We start from the raw sequence: 20943 nt of genomic DNA on the forward strand, positions 1-20943 counted from the left end.
ATTTAGGGACACTAAATTTGAACATAGCTATAATGCAGCTTTCTAAATACTTTTAAAAGGTGTTATTCTGCTATTGGGTTTTATGTAAGATTCTGTGGAGGTCACTGAGCAGACTGATGGAAGCATATGTCCCTAGGTACTGTATGGTGAACGTCCTGCATTGCACATAAGCATCAAAAAGAATTCTACAGATGATCACGGTCCCGATATATGCCCCTAAAATGTTACTACCTTTCATTTGATCTTTTCATCTCACAAAAGGGATCAGATCAGCCAATCCTTACTCGTTGGAATGGGACTCCTAGCATTAGTAAACACTATTTGCATGAGGAATGGTTGAAGGACACTTAGCCCCAGAATTTAGATTTTCTCCTGCTAGCTCATGATATGGTGTTGTATCTATCTCTGTATGAAATGAAACATGGAATATCCTTTGCAACTGTCATGCATCTCATTAAATATTGCTGAAAATTATCATGCATTTTGAAACTGGCAAACAAGCTCATGAAATCGTTCTCCTGTACAAACTTCAAAGGATGTGGCAGAGAGGACAGATTGCATGTGTTTAGTTCATTATAATCCCACTCCCCAGATGGAGATATTAAAAAAAATACTTATGCTAGAGAAGACATTATAGTCTTGTTAGGACATTCTTGCATGGTCCCATATGTACATTTATAAACCCTTAATCATATTTGAGAGTATCTTATTCCACAAATAGCCCCATTGAGTTTAATAGGACCACTCATACAAGTAACATCTTACTAATGAGAGGAAGGAGTTCAAAATCTGGCCCTTAATTTGTACTGCAATAAGGGTGTCAGAAAAATGGAATACATTTGTTATTCCCACTATTCTAATACCTGTAATTAAAAGGACCCTATAAGTACAATAGGCTTAATTCGGGTTACAAGTATACTGATGATGTAAATATGATGTAATTTCACTGAAGTCAATGGAATTTTTCCAGATTTACACTGGTATAAATTAAATTGGGTAAACATCTGCCCACAGTTCCACCCCTGCAACTCCACTGACATCAATGGGATTGCATGAGAGCAGGATTTGATCCCACATGTGAACCAATCGCAGTTTTCAGTTGTAGTGGTTTAAAATAGTCATATTGGATTGAACTAGAATATGGAGCATCCTCCAAGAAGCTGTTGTTGTTGTTATCACTATTATTATTCAGTATTTGTATTATATCAGAGCCTAGAGGCCCCAACCAAGACTGAGGCCTATACTCATCTCCTCATACCCCAGAGTCAGTCATGCTGGGCAAAATCCTGCCCTCTGGTAACGGAGCTGCATTGGCGAACCTGAGGGGTGAATTTGGTCCAGTGTACTTTGCTCAAGAACTACCACATAGATCTTCCATATTATACATAATTGTTAACTAGAGAAGCTGTTGAGCAACAGACCCTTATGAGACAAAGAGCGTATCCTTGTCCTGCTGATATTTCTTAAACGGATGGTATTTCCCCCCACACACACACACTATGGGGGATCACAATATCTTAAATTCAGAAAATATGGGATGGAATATGAGACACCCTATGATGCCACTTATTGATTATTGCTCTACCTGCTGCACTCTTGGCTGGTTTCCATCCAGAATTATATTGTATTCAAAGAGATGATTGAGCCCAGTCAGGTAGTGTATCCCGTCACGTTGGGGATAAGGTACATCCACTACATTCAACTAATGTGATTTTTTTACATACATTTTTGAAAATGTTTAATATTTTTTAAAAAGGGCTCAAAAATGTGTTCTACACTTTCCATGGCCATGTCTTCACAGACAGTGGAGCAGCCAGTTTTGAAATAAGGGATGAGACATAGGAACGATTTCATTCTTGAGTGCCAAATTGTGCCATTAGGAATCTAAAGTAGCTGTCTTTGGTTTTATATTGTGCAGCAACATGCTGGGCATACGATATGTGTGTAAAATATGCCAGAACCACATGCACATGCAACAGAGATTTTGTTTTTAAATTAAATGTTTAGATTCCTACTGTTTGCATCTGTTTTCCAGAGTCATGGTCTGAGTCACTAACATCAAATTAAAAACAGAATTACCTGGTGACCGTTGTTTACTTTATATATATAGTCTTTATATTTGAGGCAGAGAGTGAGAGGTATATAGAAAGCCAAATAAAAAATAAAATAAAATAAAGCATCATAGTTTGCAAACATTGTTTAATGGCATTTGAATCTGCAGATGTAGATCCAACCAGACCAAAGAAAATCTACTTCTGTTTTTCCCACATTCATAGCAAGGTGATCCCAGGAGCTTCTTGTGGGACTGATTCTGCATATTAGCTATATTTTCTCAAAAGTGGTATTCAGAAAAAAAGACTTTTCCCCCTTGTTTTTTAAGAGAATAAATAGAATGGAGAAGTCGGCGTGCAATGAAATTACAGAATTAGCACCCAGGGAAAAAAATGAAGCTATTTTAATCACAAACACATTTTCTCTATAAACATTATAAAATGTTTACAAGTTTTGCATGGCCTGGTCTCTGTAGCACCGTTCTGTGACACATCTGTGCACAACTATAGGGCTTACTTCTGAAAATAAGCTTCATCAGTAATGGCACCTTAACAGTGGAACATTGTGTAAGTTGTATATCAGTGGCCCGATAGATGCTGCATCAGAGGACAGTCATGTGTGCTAAAATAGTACAAAGCAAGACTGAATATGGAGTTAAGCACAGATTTCTGTTCTGGATTCTCCCACTAAACAGGCTGCAGGAGCCAATCAGCACAGAAAGAACATAACTAACTCATTTATTTATCTTTCCTCAGTGTGAAATCCTCTTGCTACTTCCTGGTTCATTAAATGTAGTGCAGAATGCAACTATATTGCAAATATCTTAAGTCTCATTGCAAGTCATAGTATTTGATGTCACCAAATCAGGAATTTGGGGATATCTTTAGTGAACCAGGAATTACCAAGGGGAATTCACACAGGGAAGAAAGAGACAAAAAAAATTTAAAAAATAATGTTCAGACAATTTCTATGAAGAATCCCCCCCACCCCACCTACAACCTGATGAGACTATTTCAGGTATCTCTAAAATGAGATCTAAGTGATTTGGGGGATATTCAGTACAGAATATTTATGCTTTAGTCAAATTTCCTTTTTATTATAGAGTTCACCTTTATTATAGTACTCAGTTTCTCAGGCATGCTTTCTATGTAATGCTGCATTCCCCATGGTAAGTATTCACCCAATACTCTAAGTTGCAGACTGATGTTTTTTAAGTAATACTGTTTAAAACTTCTCTTTCTTGTCCCTTCTTCCATCCCTCCCTCCCTCCCCCCGTCCCTTTCCTTTGATAACCAGTAGAGCAACATTTCAGGAGCATGTATGAAAAATAGAAACCTAATGAATTAGAAAAATCAAATGTGCTCTGCATTTTCCCAGCGTAAAACATACAAAGTTTGCCCAGAAATGGGAGGAAGAATCAAAGCCTTAGGTTAGTTGCAAGCCATAAAAATCAGGCTTTTTTTGTTTTTTAGGAGCTCTATAGAAAGGACTGCAATTTAGCTGCTCAGCTGCTCCAGTGCAGCAAGAATTACGACAGGGCACATAAGCTTTCTGAGGTAATGTGATCAAACTTAATGAATATACAAAGAAATAATGTTTCTTGGAAAACAGAATATTCATGCGTGATCAGTCCCAAAACCTGTTTGCCTTTCAAGCTCTTTTTCTCCTTTAAGAAACAGAAAGGGATGTATATATCTGTTGGTTTTCTGTACAGCTGAGCATGGGTGCTGGAACCAGGGATGCTGGAGGCACAGCAGCACCCACTGACTTGAAGTGGTTTCCATCATATCCAGGGTTTACACTTTTGTTCAATGGCTCTCAGCACCCCCCCTATACAGCTTGTTCCAACACCACTGCAGCTGAGGGAATTGTTAACAAAATCCAAGCTTAAGATGAAACTTGATATTTTCTTTTTCGAAAGCTCTGGTATAGTTTGGAATGGGCCTGTATCGATCTTGTGCAAAAGGAAACATTTTAGCATAATCAAAGCACTAAGAATGTTCAGGCCAGTAAAATGATAAAGAAAAAATGAGATCCTGCAGGCATCCAGGTGTCTTTCCAGGATCAATTTTCCCCATCAAGCTATTTCCCAGCACATACAAGTACATTCCAAAGATCAATTTTAAAACAAGCTAATGGGAAAGGACATCTTTTTCTAAGGCAACCAGAAAACCCTCTTTGATTTCCAGAGTGTAAACTTTAGTTAAATTAGACTTATCCCTAAACCTTCCAAGGAGCAGAAGTTTGAGAAGCTGACCCTTTCAAGTTGAGGCAAATGGTTTAAAAAAATCATGATTAGGGCTGTATTTGTGTCATGGCATGGTACAAATCATAGCAAAACATAAGGAAAAAACCATGAACATTTAGCCACATGTCCATAACCTAAGGTGAAATCCTGGCCCCACTCACTAAAGTCAATGACACTGTCATTGGCTTCAATGGTGACAGGATTTCACCCCAGGCTTTTAAATCATCTCATGACCTCTGAGACACTTTCGGCCTGATCCTACTCTCACTGAGATCAATGGGATTTAACAGGAGCTGGGTCAGGCACTTACCTGTCTATTCTTCATTCTTATGGATGGGTATCTCAATGCAGGAGATTGGTCTTTTCCTAAACCAACTTTTGGAACTGGCTTACACTGGGCAGCACCTCCAAGATGTATGTATGTATGGCAGAGGTTATTGCTACTAACACACCAATTTCTTCCAGCAGTTTCATTAGCACAGTGCTCTCAAATTGCCTCATTTTTTGCAGTTCTTTGATAGACTAGTGCAAAACTAAATATTAAATGTATTGACTATTTCAATATCAGTATAATGCTGAGAGATACTAAATACATCTGGTAACTGAGGCTGTCTGGTCAATAAGGACGATGATTTACTGGAACAGAGGCAGAGCTTCCAAATGTCCTGATCCTGCAAATGATTGCAGCTGAGAGGAATGTGGTAAGCACTGTACACGATCCCAAGCATTTCCAGGATTGGGCTCTAGATAGACTCAACACTGACTGAAAAGTGTCCAGGATGGTGTGTTGTGGTGGAGGCTTTGTTGGTTGGTTAGTTGGATTTTTGTTTGTTTTTTCCCCCTAATTTCTAAATGCTCTGTCATCTGTTCAGCAGAAGAGGCAAATATTCCATTTATCACTGCAAGCATTTATTACTCAGCAACTCAGTATGTTGTGAGGAACAATTATTTCTTTAAAAAGATTAAATAAGTGGATGCATTGCAAAACATCGAATATCTTGACAAATCCATGAACAAGCCATTTTAGATGACACAAGAATGGGAGCTGTGGTATGGCATATCACTAACATGAGATCAATACCATTTTAGTAATTCCAGCCCCAGTGAGTGATAGCCAAAAAGGGGTCGATAGTTCTTTTCCTTAAAATACTTCAGGATATAAATATATATATTTATATTTATATTTAATGCATAAAACAGATCAAACAGTAGTGTAATTATTGCAGTATGTTCTCACAAAAATGGTACCTATCCAGGATAGTAGTTTCACACTAAATAATCTGTTTCTTTTGCAATAGTAACCACATCTTTATGGTGATTTACATGATCTTATTTTACAACTTGTTCTTTCAATCTTTGTTGCATCTGTAGTTACTATTACTAATATTTCTGTCTGCCAGAGTATCAGCAATATTACATACCTTATTTCAAATGGAGGACACATGGATTAAATTAACAACATATGAATTAACTTAACATGGAAGGTGTATAGATTAAAAAGGACTGTCATTTTACACCAAACTAACAGGCTTGCCATTTCACATCATGTCATATTTTGAATGCCTGAAGGTCTCTGGGTTAAACCAAGTATAACAGCTCACAAGTGAAGCTGGAAAATGAGGAACCGTATGTTATACAATGTGAAATCATTATCCACAGTGCTCACCCTTAAAAACTTTTGCCATAGAGTACTAGGGATGCTTACTTCAATATTTGCAGTACCCCTTATGCTACTGTAGGAAATACAGCTATTTATTTAGTAATAACCTTATTTAGTGATATAATGCAACTGGTAAGCTTTTAGGAGTGACCACTGTATAATTGATATAAAGGAGCAGAAGAATTTGATTTCTGGTATTTAGTCATGGTTGTAAAAAAGCATAGTAATAGTGATGGGTGAATCTCAAAAGGTTCAGTGTTTGGGGGTCATGTAAGAATCCAAGGGCTAGATTCTCAGTTGGTATAAATTGGCACAGCTCATTGACCTCAATGGAGCTGGAATGATTTACACCTTGAACACGCTGAAATAAATAACACTGTCTGGTTCACTTATTCATCTGTGTTCCATAAGTGTAGCTAGACACCATTAATGACTTTCTTCCTATTTTCCTTCCCCCTACCACTTTTCTATGTTACAGCTGCCATCTGACTTTCAGGAGAGAGTCAGCCTCCATCTGGAAAAGCACGGATGCAGCCTTTCTGTACCCTTGTGTCACACATCATTTGCTGATAACATACCAACGTGCGTCATCGCTAAGGTACTGGAGAAACCAGACCCAAACAGCTTGTCTTCACATTTGTCAAGTACATCTGCGAGGGATCACTCTTTTCAAGACTCTGGTGGGAAACTTAGCCAAAGGCCCCAATACAAGTCTGACATCTACTGCAGTGACACCGCCCTTTATTGCCCTGAGGAGAGGAGGAGGGAGAGGAGACAAAGTGTTGATATGCAAGTGAAAGATGTGGGGTTTTTGAGGTCTCAGAACTCTACTGACAGCACTGTAGAAGAAGATGGCTTCCATTCTAGCTTCTCTCATGAAGCCTTCCCGGAATATGTTGCCTCTTTACCAACCTCGAGCTCCTACTCCAGTTTCAGTGTTACCTCTGAGGAAAAAGAGAATGCCCAGGCCAGCACTCTGACAGCCTCCCAGCAAGCAATCTACCTGGGAAGCAGAGATGAAATGTTTGAAAGAAAGTCATGTTCTAGTTATGAACATCAGGGAAGTCCTAGGTTTGCCAAGTCAAAGTCCGTACAGCAAATGGAACTTGCTGATAACAATGAGAACTCTCCCACTTTTACTAGGACTCTGCCACCTTATGCTAATGAGCCTTTTCATTTCTCAGCCATAACGACGCAACAGGCATTGGCAACTCAGAAAATGCGTAACAACTGCATGAGCACCCATCTTTCAGAAGAAGACTTACCCGGGAGGTGGAGGCAGCTGAGCGTAGAGGACATTGGTGCATATTCTTACAGGAACGCTGGCAGACTATCACCCTGTAGCTTTTCAGAGCAGTACTACAGCAGCCCTATAAAAAAAGCAGAAAGCCGAACAAGCCCCATCTATGCTGGTTACAAAGGAGATAGCTTCTCAGAGGGAGAAGATATCTGTCAAAATAGACTTGTGGATTCTTGCTTCCTCAGAACAGACAGTGGCCTAAACATTGACATCAGCACTAGTTGTAAACAGGATAAGTTGCCCTCTTACAAAACAAAAGAACCAAGAGACCAAAAAAATGACAGGATCACAATGCAGTTGTGCAGTAGCAAAAATATCGAGAGTAGCCCAGTGTTGAAAAGAGAATACGTTGATGTAAGCCCAAACAGCTCAGCAGAATCCCTCAATCAGAGTTCAATGGAGGCTTCAGAGATCCATCAGTCTTCCATGGAGCAAGGAAGCCATTCAAGCCTTCACAGCAAACAACAGCAGTTTCAACGGACTGGGAGCACTGGTTTGAGTCGGAAAGACAGTCTTACAAAAGCACAATTATATGGAACCCTTCTAAATTAAATAGCTTCCAAAACTGCAATAAGAAAAAACAAACAACATTTGATATTTCTTTTGAACGACAGGGTTCTAAGAAACAGGATTATTATAAATTATATATTCATAATGGTACTGTATGTTTAAAACAACAATCTGTACAAAAGCATTACACAGCACTTTTCACACAACATCCTTTCCATCTGGAAGACCACCCTTTCTCCCCTTTTATAAACCTGAAATATTTTTATAAACAAAATGGTATTTATTAGATTATCCTTAATCTAAGCTATTTGAGCAGCAACCTTTTTCCTTCAAGTAGGTTTCTTATTTATTTTTGTGCATGAGGCCATCAGTGCCTGTACTCTTGGAGGAAGAGGGTAAAATCATCATTGTGATGACAAAAATCAAATCCATTCGATAAGATACCATCAACTCTGTGTTATGTGAAGCTGAAATGTATGAGAATGGTGAATTTAAAGAAGTATATTTTTAAATGAGAACAGAAATGAACCCTAAGTTCTTTCATACAAATGTATTTGAGTGAAAAATGTACACACAAAGTAATACAAATATTTTGTTCTTTTATTCCATTGTGTTTCTGCTTTCCTACTTTCCCTTGTATACTACCTCAAAGTAATTGAGGGTTTCTTGGTCACATATTTTCTGTAGGCTTGCATTTATATTGTCTAAAATGCATGAAGTGTCATAATTAGTACTGTATTTTGCATTACTTAATAAAAGACACCAGTGGAAATATTTTGATTTTGTCCTCTTTAAAATACAGTATATCCTGGGGGATGCAATTATTCACAATTGTTCTCTGTGGGATCAATCCTGAAAGGGGTTCCCATTAAATTGAGTGGGAGTTAAGGGCACACAGCACCCTGCTGGGGTTACTCAACACCTTCCAGTATCAGAGAATCAGGCCCTATTTAACCCTCACAAAGGAAAATCTCCAGATAATATAGAATCCAATAAATGTATGGCTCACCAATTGCTTTTGTGGTTCTTTCTCTGTGTTTGCCTTTAATTATCAGACTGAAAATCTCAGGCACAGATGAGTTATTCCACAAAATAGGGATGACTGTAGCAAGCGTGATTTCATTATGAGCAGCGGAAAACGGCCTGAAAGAGGACAAGACAAAACAGCTGTATTATCTAAAACCCAATGACATATGTTCCCAAAAACAGTTCGTTCATCATCACTGCAGGCTGCTAAGCTCACTAAGATGCTAGCGAGGGCCAATGGTGAAAGAATTCACAGAGACCAAAACAGCATTAAAAGATAGGTCTTAAATTGGTAAAATACAGTTTCACGATTAAGATACAGCCAGTTACACAGAGCTCTTCCAAACTGACCACTCCCAAATACAATTTGGAAGAGGAAGTTTAACCTGGGGATTTCAGACATGTAATTTAATCTTTTTCAAATATACACTTGTGTCGCCCTCAGTTGGCTTCAGTGGGAGAGGACTGTACACGCTGAGGAGGAGAATTTGGTCCTTAATATCTAATTGAATTGTACAAATAGGATTTGATGGACAGTGTAGTGTGCACTGGTAATGAGCACTGTAGTTAGTGGTGAAGAACACCCCCCTCTTCAAACACCTACTTCAGTCAGTTACGACTTTCTCAAACCAATTCCTTTGGGCATGGCATGTTCCATGACTGGACGCAACCCAAGGGTAATATTTTTTTCTTGTGTGGTTCAGTATTTTTCAAAGAGAGAAACATTTAAAGACATACAATAAAATCCTGGCTCATTGAAGTCAATGGGAGTTTTGCCATTGACTTCAGTGGAGCCAGGATTTCACTTGTAATTTTTGTATTTGCCCCTAATAATTTTCTCTTTGTTGCAATCCCTCCACTTAACAGTGTACTGTTCACAGAGTCGCAGAAGGCAGATAGAAGCAAGAAGAGGAAAAGGATTCATGAAAGTGAGTCCCATGGACTTCACCTTCATCTTTAATGGGAGTACTCGTGGAATAAGATATTACTCGATGCTATAGTAAAGGTGGTAGAATATGGCTCTAAGTTCTTAAATCACCCAGTCATATCCACGGACTTCATCTCATATGGTTTATAACCCTGAGCACTTTTATGATGCCCCTGAATAGAGGCCACTTACTTAGTGCAATATAGACCCAATACCCAATGAGCTCAGAGTGGAAAGCTAAACTACTTCTCAGATAACTTAACTAACCATGTAATTCATATTACATACTAGAAGAAAATATCGTCTCGTCTGGCTGAAAACGGATAAGTCTGATGAGTCACACAAGGCCAGGTTTTCAAGCACGCAGCACCAACAGTCCCCATTGTTCTCTGTGTTCTCAGCTCTTTAAAACTGGCCCTTATTTATGTGTCCAAGTATTTGCTGAGCTCTTTAGACAATCTGGCACTAAGTTCCCTTTGTTCTTTGAAGGTCTATAACGTTGTTGGGGACTGTCACATCTTGCCACCTTTACTCATATTGAGTAGCACCTTATTCTGAGAACAGACCTATTGAAGTCCATCAAATTGCTCATGGCATAACGTACCCTGTGACCAGTATGAAGAAGTGTGACAGACTCAGGCCCAAGGTGAATAATAGCTTTTCTAACCCTCTAACCTTAAAAGGCAAATGGAAACTGAAAAATAATTCTTACTACGAGCTCATTCAGGGATATAGGCTTGCAGCCAGTCTTTTTAAATGGTCATAACATATTTGAATGAGACATATATTGATTTCTTGGTTCAGTGAATATGAAGATTTATTGGCCTGAGAATTAAATATTGACTTACACAATGTAGAGATCAATTTTTACCTCTTGCACTAAATCTTCATATTCACTGAATCAGAAGCCAGGAGTCAGTTTATTAATTCCTCATTAATATCATTCATCATTTGATACTTGTGTAACTACTACCCTTAGCAATTTATGGACAATTAGGTTTATACTATGGAAGCTTTTTTGTGCCTGCTTGTTTAAAAGATTTTACTATTCTTTCACTCTAATGTAGTGTCAATACTTGCTTGCATACCTCATTCAAATGTGTTATAAGAGCATCCAACATATTTGGTCATAGTTTATACATGCTAGTATGCAAGACTGTAGACTAGATTTGGGCAACATTTTTTTGAACAAAATATTTTTTCACTGTAAAATAACCTTTTTTCTTAAAACAAATGTTTTTATGCAAAAGTGTCAATACTATCAACATTTTTTTTATTTTTGCAAAAACAAAATTCTGGTATTTTCAGTTGAATTTATTGAATGTATATAAAAAATGTTGCCAAAAAGTTTCCTGTCATTTTTCATTTCTTGAAAAACAGATTTTTAGTAAATAGAAAATGTTGATAACCATTTTGATCACATTTTAAATAAAAAAATTAGAACAAAAATAAAAATTCAGTAATTTGTAATATAAAATGGATCCATTTCAAACTTGTCAAAAATTGTATTTTTTTCATGAAACTATTTTTTAATTTTTCTACCAACTCTAGTTTTGACTAAGAAGTTTCCTTCTCTAGCAATTGGTCCATGAGAGGTCTGAGATGTAAGAAGGTTGGGATGCCAGTACCTGGTGGTTTTTCTTTATGTTCATTGTTAGGTTAGTTTTTTGCATATTTTCACTTCTTATTTATTTTAGCTTGGAATCAAATCTCCTGAGAACCCCTTATCACTGAACATATCCTTGGTGTATGCAGTTACAGGTCACTAAAGGTAACTGAACAACTTTCTTTATGCTGTTTTCAAAACTCTCACTTCTTAGGTTTTGCTACTGATTAATTACCCAGTTCATCAGATGCACTATGATATTAGCAATGCTGTGCTTTATCATCACACAAAGAACATGACTTAAGTATAGACCTAAGAGCTGCTGAGGGTTTAGAAGGCTGAGTATTTTTAACACTAGCTAAAATAGAGTAGGCTATGAGAGGTACATGCTTAGCACTTTGTTAGGTGATGGTGCATCTCCTCATATTGAACTTAAATGGGTATTCAACAAGTTGGAATTAAACATGGTCCACAATACATGCAATGCTTTCTCAAGAACACTTACAAGTCAGGATGGTATCTAAAAAAAAGAATAACTCCTGGCACATCTTGTTTTCATCCTTTTATTATTGCAAATCTGATTTTGACTGGTATTTTTGTTGGGCATGGTATTGCTGCTACATCTGCAAGATCATGTGAATCCAGAGACACAAAGGGGCAGCTCCTCAGCTGGTGTACGTTGTTACAGCTCTGTTGAAGTCCAATAGCAGAGGATTTGCTCCAAAGTGGCTCCTTCCAAGCTAGCAGTGAACCTAATTTTCTTCCACAGGAAATAGAACTGCTAATATGGGAAGCCATCAAACAGCACAGACTTTTTTATGGCAAAGGTTCAGGGAATTCAAGCTTGCTTGAAAGACTTGTATGTACATAGATCAGGCTTTTCACTTTGATTAATTCTTTCAGATCACCACAGGCAATACTGGTGCAGAAACATAGACAAATTGGAGCATTCTCAACAGTTTAGTGGAGCAGGACATGCAGAAAGCCATCATGGCAAATAGAAATTGAAGCCAGAGAAGTTAATGGGGCAGGAGACTAATAAGTACAAGACACAAACAGGACTGGAATGAACCAAAAGTGAGTTACAAGAAAGCGTGTGCTCAAAGTAGTTAAGAAAACAGAAATCCACCTGAGAAATAAGAAACACTCCAGTAAGATAAATAGATTTATACTGCTTGTATCCGATGAAGTGGGTATTCACCCACGAAAGCTCATGCTCCAAAATGTCTGTTAGTCTATAAGGTGCCACAGGACTCTTTGCTGCTTTTACAGATCCAGACTAACATGGCTACCCCTCTGAGACTAGATTTATACTGGCACCCAAAAGGAAATAGAAAGGTGCCTCCTTACTGTCTAGCACCAGTGCACCACACCACCTCTTCCCAGGCACAGAGGAAGCAGGTTCTACAGAGTTGGTGGGAAGGGAAAAGAGGAGGCAGGAAGTGGGTGGAGTCTTGACTGCACTCTCCATATTGCACCCTGCAGCATTGCTACACCAAGGCATCAGGTAGCATATACTACAATAGACCCATCACAGTTGACTTCCTCCCTGAAGCAGCAGGAAGCCCAGAAGGGAGCCTGTGATTCCCCAAGTGACAGTCTTCCTCCCAGGCTGCTCCCAGGGCAGTGTAACAATGCACTGCCCCTTACTATGGGCTAAATTGCAAACTAATAATCTAACCCATTGTTGGAGTGCCTCAGGCACTGAGCCACACCAGTCCTGTTGTCATTCAGCCAGCAGGGCAGAACTAGTCTGGTTGTGAGCCTTCTTATCCAGTTCCATTGTTTCAGGCCATTCAAGTCCTCTGCAGTAGCTTCCAAAGGCCCAATCCCAAAGCCCACTGAAGTCAAATGAAAAGATTCATATTGATTTCATTGGGCTTTGCATCAGGCCCCAAGAGGCTAAATTCCTGTTTCACCCTCTGTAAGTATATATGCTGGGGCACATAGCTGAGACTGCTGTGCATTATTTGATGTCATTAAAATGTATATAGGCTGAGAAAATCATGAGAGATAGCTCAATGGTTTGAGCATTGGCCTGCTAAACCCAGGGTTGTGAGTTCAATCCTTGAGGGGGCCACATAGGGATCTGGGGCATAATCAGTACTTGATCCTGCTAGTAAAGGCAGGGGGCTGGACTCGATGACCTTTCAGGGTCCCTTCCAATTCTATGAGATAGGTATATCTCCATATATTTATTTATTTCCCACCAGGCTCTAATAGTCTCCCCGCAGGGTCTCAAATTGTCACTTATTTACTCATCTGGTCCATCTCCTGAGGATCATTGCTGGATTGTTCCCTACAATATATTGCCATGTGCAGATTTAAATTACTCAAATTTCTTTGCACCAACTATCTCATTATTGTAATTAACAAACATCTATATTATAGCAGGGCCTGAAGGCCACAAACGGGATCTGGGCCTCGGTGTGCTGGATGGGGTACAAGCATAGCTATAGAGACAGTCTCTGCCCTTTACGCTGGGAGACTATAAGAGCTTGGTGGCAAATGATTTTCTCATCCTGCATAAATGTTCATGACATCAAAAAAACCTTTCCATCCCTGTGACATTCCCCCCTGCTGTTATCTGGACTGGTGATCTGCTAGGTCACTCCAATCCTTGACTCTGGGAGCCAGCCTTACCCTGCTCCGGTGTGAGAACCCCCATTCCTGGGCTGTTCACACACAGCCTCTGGCATGTCGTCTGCTCCTTGGATTGTGCAACCGAATGACACTAGCCAATATCTCCAGTCCCAGACACAACCCTAGGAACCTCTGTTTTACAGTGCCCAGTTATGCCTGCTGGATGCTGCAAGCTTATATGAGTTCGTCAATTTGACAAAGAAATTGATATGTACCAGGCTTGTTATCCCAAGGGGCGTCTCTGACATGCTCCAAACCAAACACACTGCTTCAGGTAGAATAAACAAACAGATTTATTAACTACAAAGATAGATTTTTAAGTGATTATAAGTCAAAGGACAACAAGTTGGGTTTGGTCAAATGAAATAAAAAGCAAAACGCATTCTAAGCTCATCTTAACACTTTTAGTGCCCTTACAAACTTAGATGCGTCTCACCACAGGTTGGCTGGTTGCCCTTCAGCCAGGCTCTCCCCTTTGATCAGCGCTTCAGTCGCTTGGTGGTGATGTCTGTAGATGGAGATGGAAGAGAGAGGAAGAGCAGGGCAAACATCTCTCCCTCTTATCATGTTCCTTCCTCCCTCTTGGCTTTGCCTCCCACCCCCACTCCCACCCCCGCCGCTTAAGGGTCAGGTAAGCAATACCTCATTGTAGTTCCTATTGACCAAAGGAAGGGGGGTGACTCACTTGAGAGTCCAACAGATCCTTTGTTGCTACCCAGGCCAGTGTCCTTTGTTCCTGTGAGGCTAGGCTGGGTTTGTGAATGTGAAGGTGTGAATTGCCCCTCTGCTCTGGACCTGTTTTAAGCCATGAGGACACATTTTCAGCCTCATAACTATACATATGAAATTACAACCTATAACATTACTGTAACACAATTACTATAACAATGCTCAGTGCATCACAAGCCTTCCGAAGACACCCGACATGACAAACTTTGCAATGGATCCCACACAATCATTTTATAAGGATGAACATGGGGGTGTAGGATGTTCTCACGAGGTACAGAATGTCACGCCTCCCCTCTTAGTTTATTGCAGGAGGGTTAATCACTGACTAGCTCAAAGGCAGTTTGTGTTATAGCTCTCTTGGCATCCAGCCATTAAGGCCATGAGACAGTGTGCCTCAGTTTCTCCTTTCACACACAGCAAACCAGGTTTGTTATGTTTTCTCTGCTGTGATAAGCTTTGAATCTGTTTACATGTATTAACTGAGAACTAGTATTATCATAGGGTTTAACATCTGTGTCAAAATTCTTATCCCCAAAACTTAACATTAATACCAAAAACATTTATCACAGATGGGCGTTTACAAGTATCTTTATGATACCATGCCCTCTGTTCAGATAGTCTGGTTTGAGGTTAGTTTGTTCATTACCCATGGTGTACTTTGACTCTCTCCCATGTAATCAGTCCCTGGCTTTTCTTTCCCTCCAGTGTTCCCCTCTCTGTGGGCTCTTACATTAATCATGTTTCTGGAATTTTGGTGCCTCAAGGTCTCACAAGATAGGTGTTCAAGGGGATCCTGCACATTCCCTGCTCCTTTGGGGAGCAGTCTCCCAACCCCAGGACTGTACATACGCAGAAAATTCAGCTCCCCTTTTGGGGTTACCTTGTGTTTCCCCCTCTCAGCACTGAGTCCTTCCCTTCCCCCTAGAGGGCTGTGATCTGTGCTCTCTGGGATAGGTGTGTTTACCCTTTGATCAGATTCACCTTTTCCCAGCAGCCTTCCCATAACTGTTCCCTGTGTCTCACCAGCCTGGGGGCAAACACCCCCTTCTCTGTCAGTTGGGTCATTTGTTTTCTCACAAACTACTGCCTGGCAATTTCCTGGTCTCAACTCCTCTGCTGTCCCAGGCGTTGGAGCTGCATCTTGATGTAAAGAGACACAGTTAATTTCCCAAAACTTTTCAGAAATAGCATCCTGAAAAACTGGGACCTGGACTGGGGGACCCTCCATCACCCCTTTATCTGTCCCCGAGAAGTCAGCTATGTGACCGCTCCCCTCCAGGTCAGTTACACAGTTCCTTCTCAAAACCTGGGGCACAGGCTGAATGCCTGGGTACACAGATGCTAACCCAGCCAGCCTCCTAGTGTCCTGGGCATTCAGCCCCAAGTGACTAGCGAGGAGACATTCCTGTACCCCCACTATTCCTTCCCCAGTTTCCTCCTCTAGGCTTCCTCCTAAGACACATTTCTCTGCGCGCCCTTGGAAGGGTTCTGTCTCTCGTTCATCTGCTCTGCCAGCTAACAACTGGGACAGTTTCCTTAATCACTGACAACACCTCTCCTGCCCTGCGCCTGAGGGCAGTTTGCCTTCTGCTGGAAAGGAGCTAGTCTCAGCCCCTCCCATACACCTGCTTCCCTGTGTTGCAGAGTTACAGAGTGGTTTCTGAGATTCCCTGCCCCTTCCCTGTGCTCTCCTCTGGGACACATTTCTCTATGCTCCCTAGAGCCGGGTTTGTCTCTGGTTCAACTGCAACCTGTTGGCACCTAACAACCTGGACAATTCTCTCCCCGGCAGACATCACACCCCCATCCCTTCCTGATGTGGTGTTGCCTCCAGCTGCAGTGTAGGAGTTGGTCTCAACAACCCTCCCACCTGGAAGCATGTGGCTTCCCCCGGCTGTAGAAGAATCAAGGAGACTCTCTCCCATTCTCTCAGCAGTTCTTGAGACCTTACCTTTTCCCTCGGGGGTCCCAGCATAAAACTACCAGAAAGCCAGAAGTATTGAGAGGACAGAGAAGTCATAGAGAGGATCTGCATTGCTTGTAAACTGAGCCAGGCCTTCTCCACAACTGGGGCCAGGTTGCAGCAGGGCCACGGAGCCCATGCCACAGTATGCAAAGGTAGCAGACAGTGGCCCACCAGCTACGGTCAAACAAATAATGTCCCCAATTCCGTTCCTATATTCACCAAACTATCTTTGCACCTTCCTAACTGTATAATTGAAAGGGTCTGCCTGGTCCCCAGCATGAGTTAGTGCACCCTTGGGGGTATTCTATTTTATGTTGTTGCTATAACCGCCCACTGTGAGTCATTTGCCAGCTGAGAATAGACAGAGTGCAAAGACTCACCCCTTCTTTCATCACATCACTGCCACTTATGCTGGATCTAGCAGTGCAGCCAGTGTAGAGCCATTCTGGTAGCATTATTGTGGCTGGAGAACTACCTTACACAGAGGAGTGTATTCCTGAGACAAGATCCACTCCCTCTCTTGCTCTCTATGCGGTATAGAGGGTCCAGGGTGGAGAAGAGAATCAGGCCCACTGGGAGTCAATACTCCAACTTGTGTAGTAGAGGGTTGTCACTATTGATGCCAGCTGTTGATATGAGCGAATAATCTGGGTACAGCATTTTCAGTAAACTCTATTCCAGGAGAATCAGTGATTAAATTACTTAGCTTCAGCCTCAACACCTGCAAAATTATCTTTACCACTGACTGGAATGGTAGAAGTTGCATTATTTTTAAGCTGCAGCAGATAAACTGCGTCCAAAGAGGTTTAATAAAAGGCTGACTTCTAATGATTTCCACTTGCATTTCACTGTCCTAAGGGTCCTGGGGTGAAAGCTGAGCATTACAGCTCTCCTATTTCAGCTTGCCCCCTCATTTGGTTTAGAATGCCTTTAGGGTTCTTCCGTTTCCTTTTATCTGCTACTCGAAATGCATTTCAGCAGATAACAGCTTCAGATTTGCTAGCAATACTGATTGACAAAAATAAACTGTTCCTCTCTATAAAATGAAGACAGTATTAAAAATGTAAGCATCAGTACAGAATTGGGGATGCCTTCTTGCCTCTAACACTGATTACAAAGATCACCCTTGCAGAGTTTTAAATTCTTGATAACAAAGGCATTGGACAGAGACCATTTTCCAATTTCTTCAAAGGGATCTTTTACTGTTGTCTTTCTTCCTGTCATCTGCTTGAGGAGACATTACATACCTGACAATAACTTGACTTCAAGACGTTTTGTCCCTGTGGGCGCTGCATGGTAGGATGTGCGCATATGTGTGGACTCTCAACCACAGCATGCAAAGCAGTGTCCATGGGCCTGGGCCTGCACATGCCTCCAATCAAGGGCCTATAGGGAGGCCCACGCCTGCTGCCACTACGTTTCTTCTCGGTCACAAAACAGAGCCACCACAGCCACAAGGAAGGAGGATGAAAGGTGAAGCACCCAAAGAGGGACAAAACAGCTTGAAGAATGCAAGTTACTGTAAGTAAAGAACTTCTCCTTCTCAAGTATATGGCCCTATGGGTGCTCCACTGTAAGAGACTCCCTAGCAGTAACTCCATGAGGAGGTGGGTGCTGAGGCGGCAAGACCAGGGCAGTTCGGAGGACTGCGTCACCAAAAGTAGAATGATCTCTGCAAGCAGGTAAGATGGTGTAATGCTTGGCAAAGGTACACATGGGAGACCAAGGTCAGTCCTACAAATTTCTGTTATGGGACTGTCCTTCAGTAGAGCCACAGGTCTGGACTGAGCTCTAGGGGAATGTTGTGTAAATCTGTGAGGGGGCTGCATCCCAATGGATGCATAGCTGGCTACGATGCAACCTGGAACCCACTTTGACAGTCTGAGTGGAAATAGGCTGACCCTTTGTTCTCTCCGCAAATTACATAAATAGCTTAGGAGAGGCCTGCAAGATTTAGTCCTCTCAAGGTGGAAGGTGAGGGCCTTTCTGACAACTAACGTATAGAGACTGGTTTCCTCTCTGGAGGTTTTGGGTAGAACATGGGCAGGTGAATCATTTGATTAATGTGACATTCCAAAGAGACCTACGGGAGGAAGAAAGGATGGGGATGCAAAGTAACCTTGTCTTTACAAAAGATGGTGTCAGCCATAATAGCACTGAGCTCTCCCATTCATCTAACTGAAGTGATGGCTACAAGGAATTAAGTCCTGACGGAGAAGTGCAGGAGAGAGCAGGTAGCCATCAGTTCCTCAGGGAATCGAGAATCAAACAGAGGTCCCACTGCAGGGCCGATTTCTGTACAGGTGGAAACTAACTATGTTCACTCTTGAGGAAGCTAGCTGTAGTAGAGAGGGCAAAGACTGAGAAGCTTTCAGTGAGTGGAACACTGCAAAAGTGGCCAAATGTACTCTGCTTGAGCTTATAGACAGACCTTGCATTTTTAAATCCAACAGGTAGTCTAGGAGTTTTGAAAGATAAACCTCCAAGGCATGGGAAGAGTGAAGAGAAAACCAGGAGTGGAAGCATTTCCACTTCTGAAGGTAAGTTTTGCAAGTTCTTGCTAGATAGGAGAACTGATTGGACCCCATCCAAACAGGCTAGCTCCATGCTTAAGAACAATCTAGGAACCATGCTCTGAGGTTCAAGGAGAAGAGGTTGGGATGGATCAAAGTCCCCGAGTTCTGTGACAGGAGATGCCTCTTGAGAGGAAGTTGGAGAGGTGCAGAATGTTCAAGTACCACACTTGTTTGGGCAGCACTATGAGGATAACCCTTGCTCTTTCCTGATGTAGTTTGAGTAAGATCTTGAGGATCAGAGGTAGAGGTGGGTAAGCATACAGCAGGGTATGGCACCACAGCATTAGCAAAGCATCTCCCAGTGAGTTACGGTCATGTCCTCCCTTGGAGCAGAAAGGACGGCATTTCACGTTGTTTAGGATGGCAAAGAGGTCTGTTCCTGGGAAACCTCAGGTCAAGCAGATGCTTTGGAAGACAGAATAACTGGGCTCCCTTTCATGGTCCTGAAGGAAGTGTCTGCTCAAGGAATCTGCAATTGTATTCTGGAGGCCTAGAAGATACACAGCTGAGATGTCCATCTGATGGGAAATGCACCAGTTCCACAGCTTTAGCCACTCTGCTCATAAGGACTGGGATCTTGCTCCATCCTATCAGTTGATGTAATACATTTCAGCCCTACTGTCCTGCATCACCCTGATGGAGTGGCTCTGCATGGTGTGACGGAAGTGTTGGCAAGCATAACAAACTGCTCTCAGATCTAGAATACTGATGTGGAGCATGACCTCTTGTACAGACCACTTGCCTTGGGCTGTTTGCCCCTTGGAGGTGAGCTGCCTCATATCCCAGAAAAGAAGCATCTGTTGTGAGGGTCTGAGAGGGTGAGGTATGTGAGAACGGAGTTCCCACACAGACCTTCAGAAAGTCCTTTCACCACTTCAGAGAGTCCAGAACCTTCTGAGGTACTGTGACTCGTTTGGAGAGACTATGTCTGTTTGGGGTATACACAGACCTTAGCCATGTCTGCAGACACCTGAGGTGCAGTCCCATGTGAAGCGTGACAATTAGGAGGCCAATACATGGCCCATGAGCTGTAGGCAGGTCCTTGCAGCTGTTTGCAGGCAGTGTTGTATTGTCATGATTAGATTGGACAGAGTGGAGAATCTCTCCTTGGGGAGATGGGGTCTGGCGATTAGGGAATGTAGAGTGGCTCTGATGAAGCCTATCTTTGGAATGGGGTCAATGTAGATTTGGTTGGTGCATAGATCCAGAGACTGAAATAGGACGAGAGCCCTAGAGACTGCTGACTGAATCTCCAGAGTTGATCAACCCTAAGGAGTCAATCATCCAGAGCAGGTAATACTAGTCTCCTTTGACATAAATGGGATGCCACTGCTGAGAGAAGCTTTGTGAAGATCTTTGAGGCTCTGGAGAGCTCGAAGGGAAGGACTGGTAGTGTTCAGTGCCTAGTTGTGTAAGAACCATTTACAGGGTGGGTGAATATGAAAATAGGCATCCTGAAGGTTGAGAGCAAAGAACCAGTCTCCCAGTTCTAGGGATTGGATTATAGTGCTAGGAAAAGATGTAGGTGTTCAGGTTTCTTAGGTTGAGAACTGGTCTCCATCCTCCGCCTCTCTAGGGAACTAGAAAATAGTTGAAATAGGACTCTCCTGTGGAGGATTCTGGGGGAACTGCCTTGACTGTCCCCAAGAGTAGGTGATCTTGTACCTCATGTTTCAAGAGATCTTCGTGAGATGGATCC

General features: G+C 41.7%; 2 protein-coding genes across 4 annotated transcripts in view; one reads left to right on the plus strand and one right to left on the minus strand.

Annotated features, from left to right (window-relative positions):
* BEGAIN (brain enriched guanylate kinase associated) overlaps nucleotides 1-8375 on the plus strand; it is a 173737-nt gene extending 165362 nt beyond the window's left edge. For all 3 annotated transcript variants that reach the window (XM_045012435.1, XM_045012436.1, XM_045012437.1), the window contains 2 exons: nucleotides 3525-3608; nucleotides 6439-8375. In XM_045012435.1, the coding sequence (XP_044868370.1) occupies nucleotides 3525-3608; nucleotides 6439-7812 (1458 nt within the window). In that variant the 3' untranslated portion in view covers nucleotides 7813-8375. The remainder of the gene's footprint in view (nucleotides 1-3524; nucleotides 3609-6438) is intronic.
* Nucleotides 8376-8793: 418 nt separating this feature from the next.
* The window catches only part of WDR25 (WD repeat domain 25), a 135413-nt gene continuing 123263 nt past the window's right edge, over nucleotides 8794-20943 (minus strand). The window contains exon 8 of the mRNA XM_045012816.1: nucleotides 8794-8913. The gene's annotated coding sequence lies outside the window, so the exon portion shown is untranslated. The remainder of the gene's footprint in view (nucleotides 8914-20943) is intronic.

The sequence above is a fragment of the Mauremys mutica genome, chromosome 4 (genome assembly GCF_020497125.1).
Source record: "Mauremys mutica isolate MM-2020 ecotype Southern chromosome 4, ASM2049712v1, whole genome shotgun sequence".
NCBI classification, from domain to species: Eukaryota; Metazoa; Chordata; order Testudines; family Geoemydidae; genus Mauremys; species Mauremys mutica.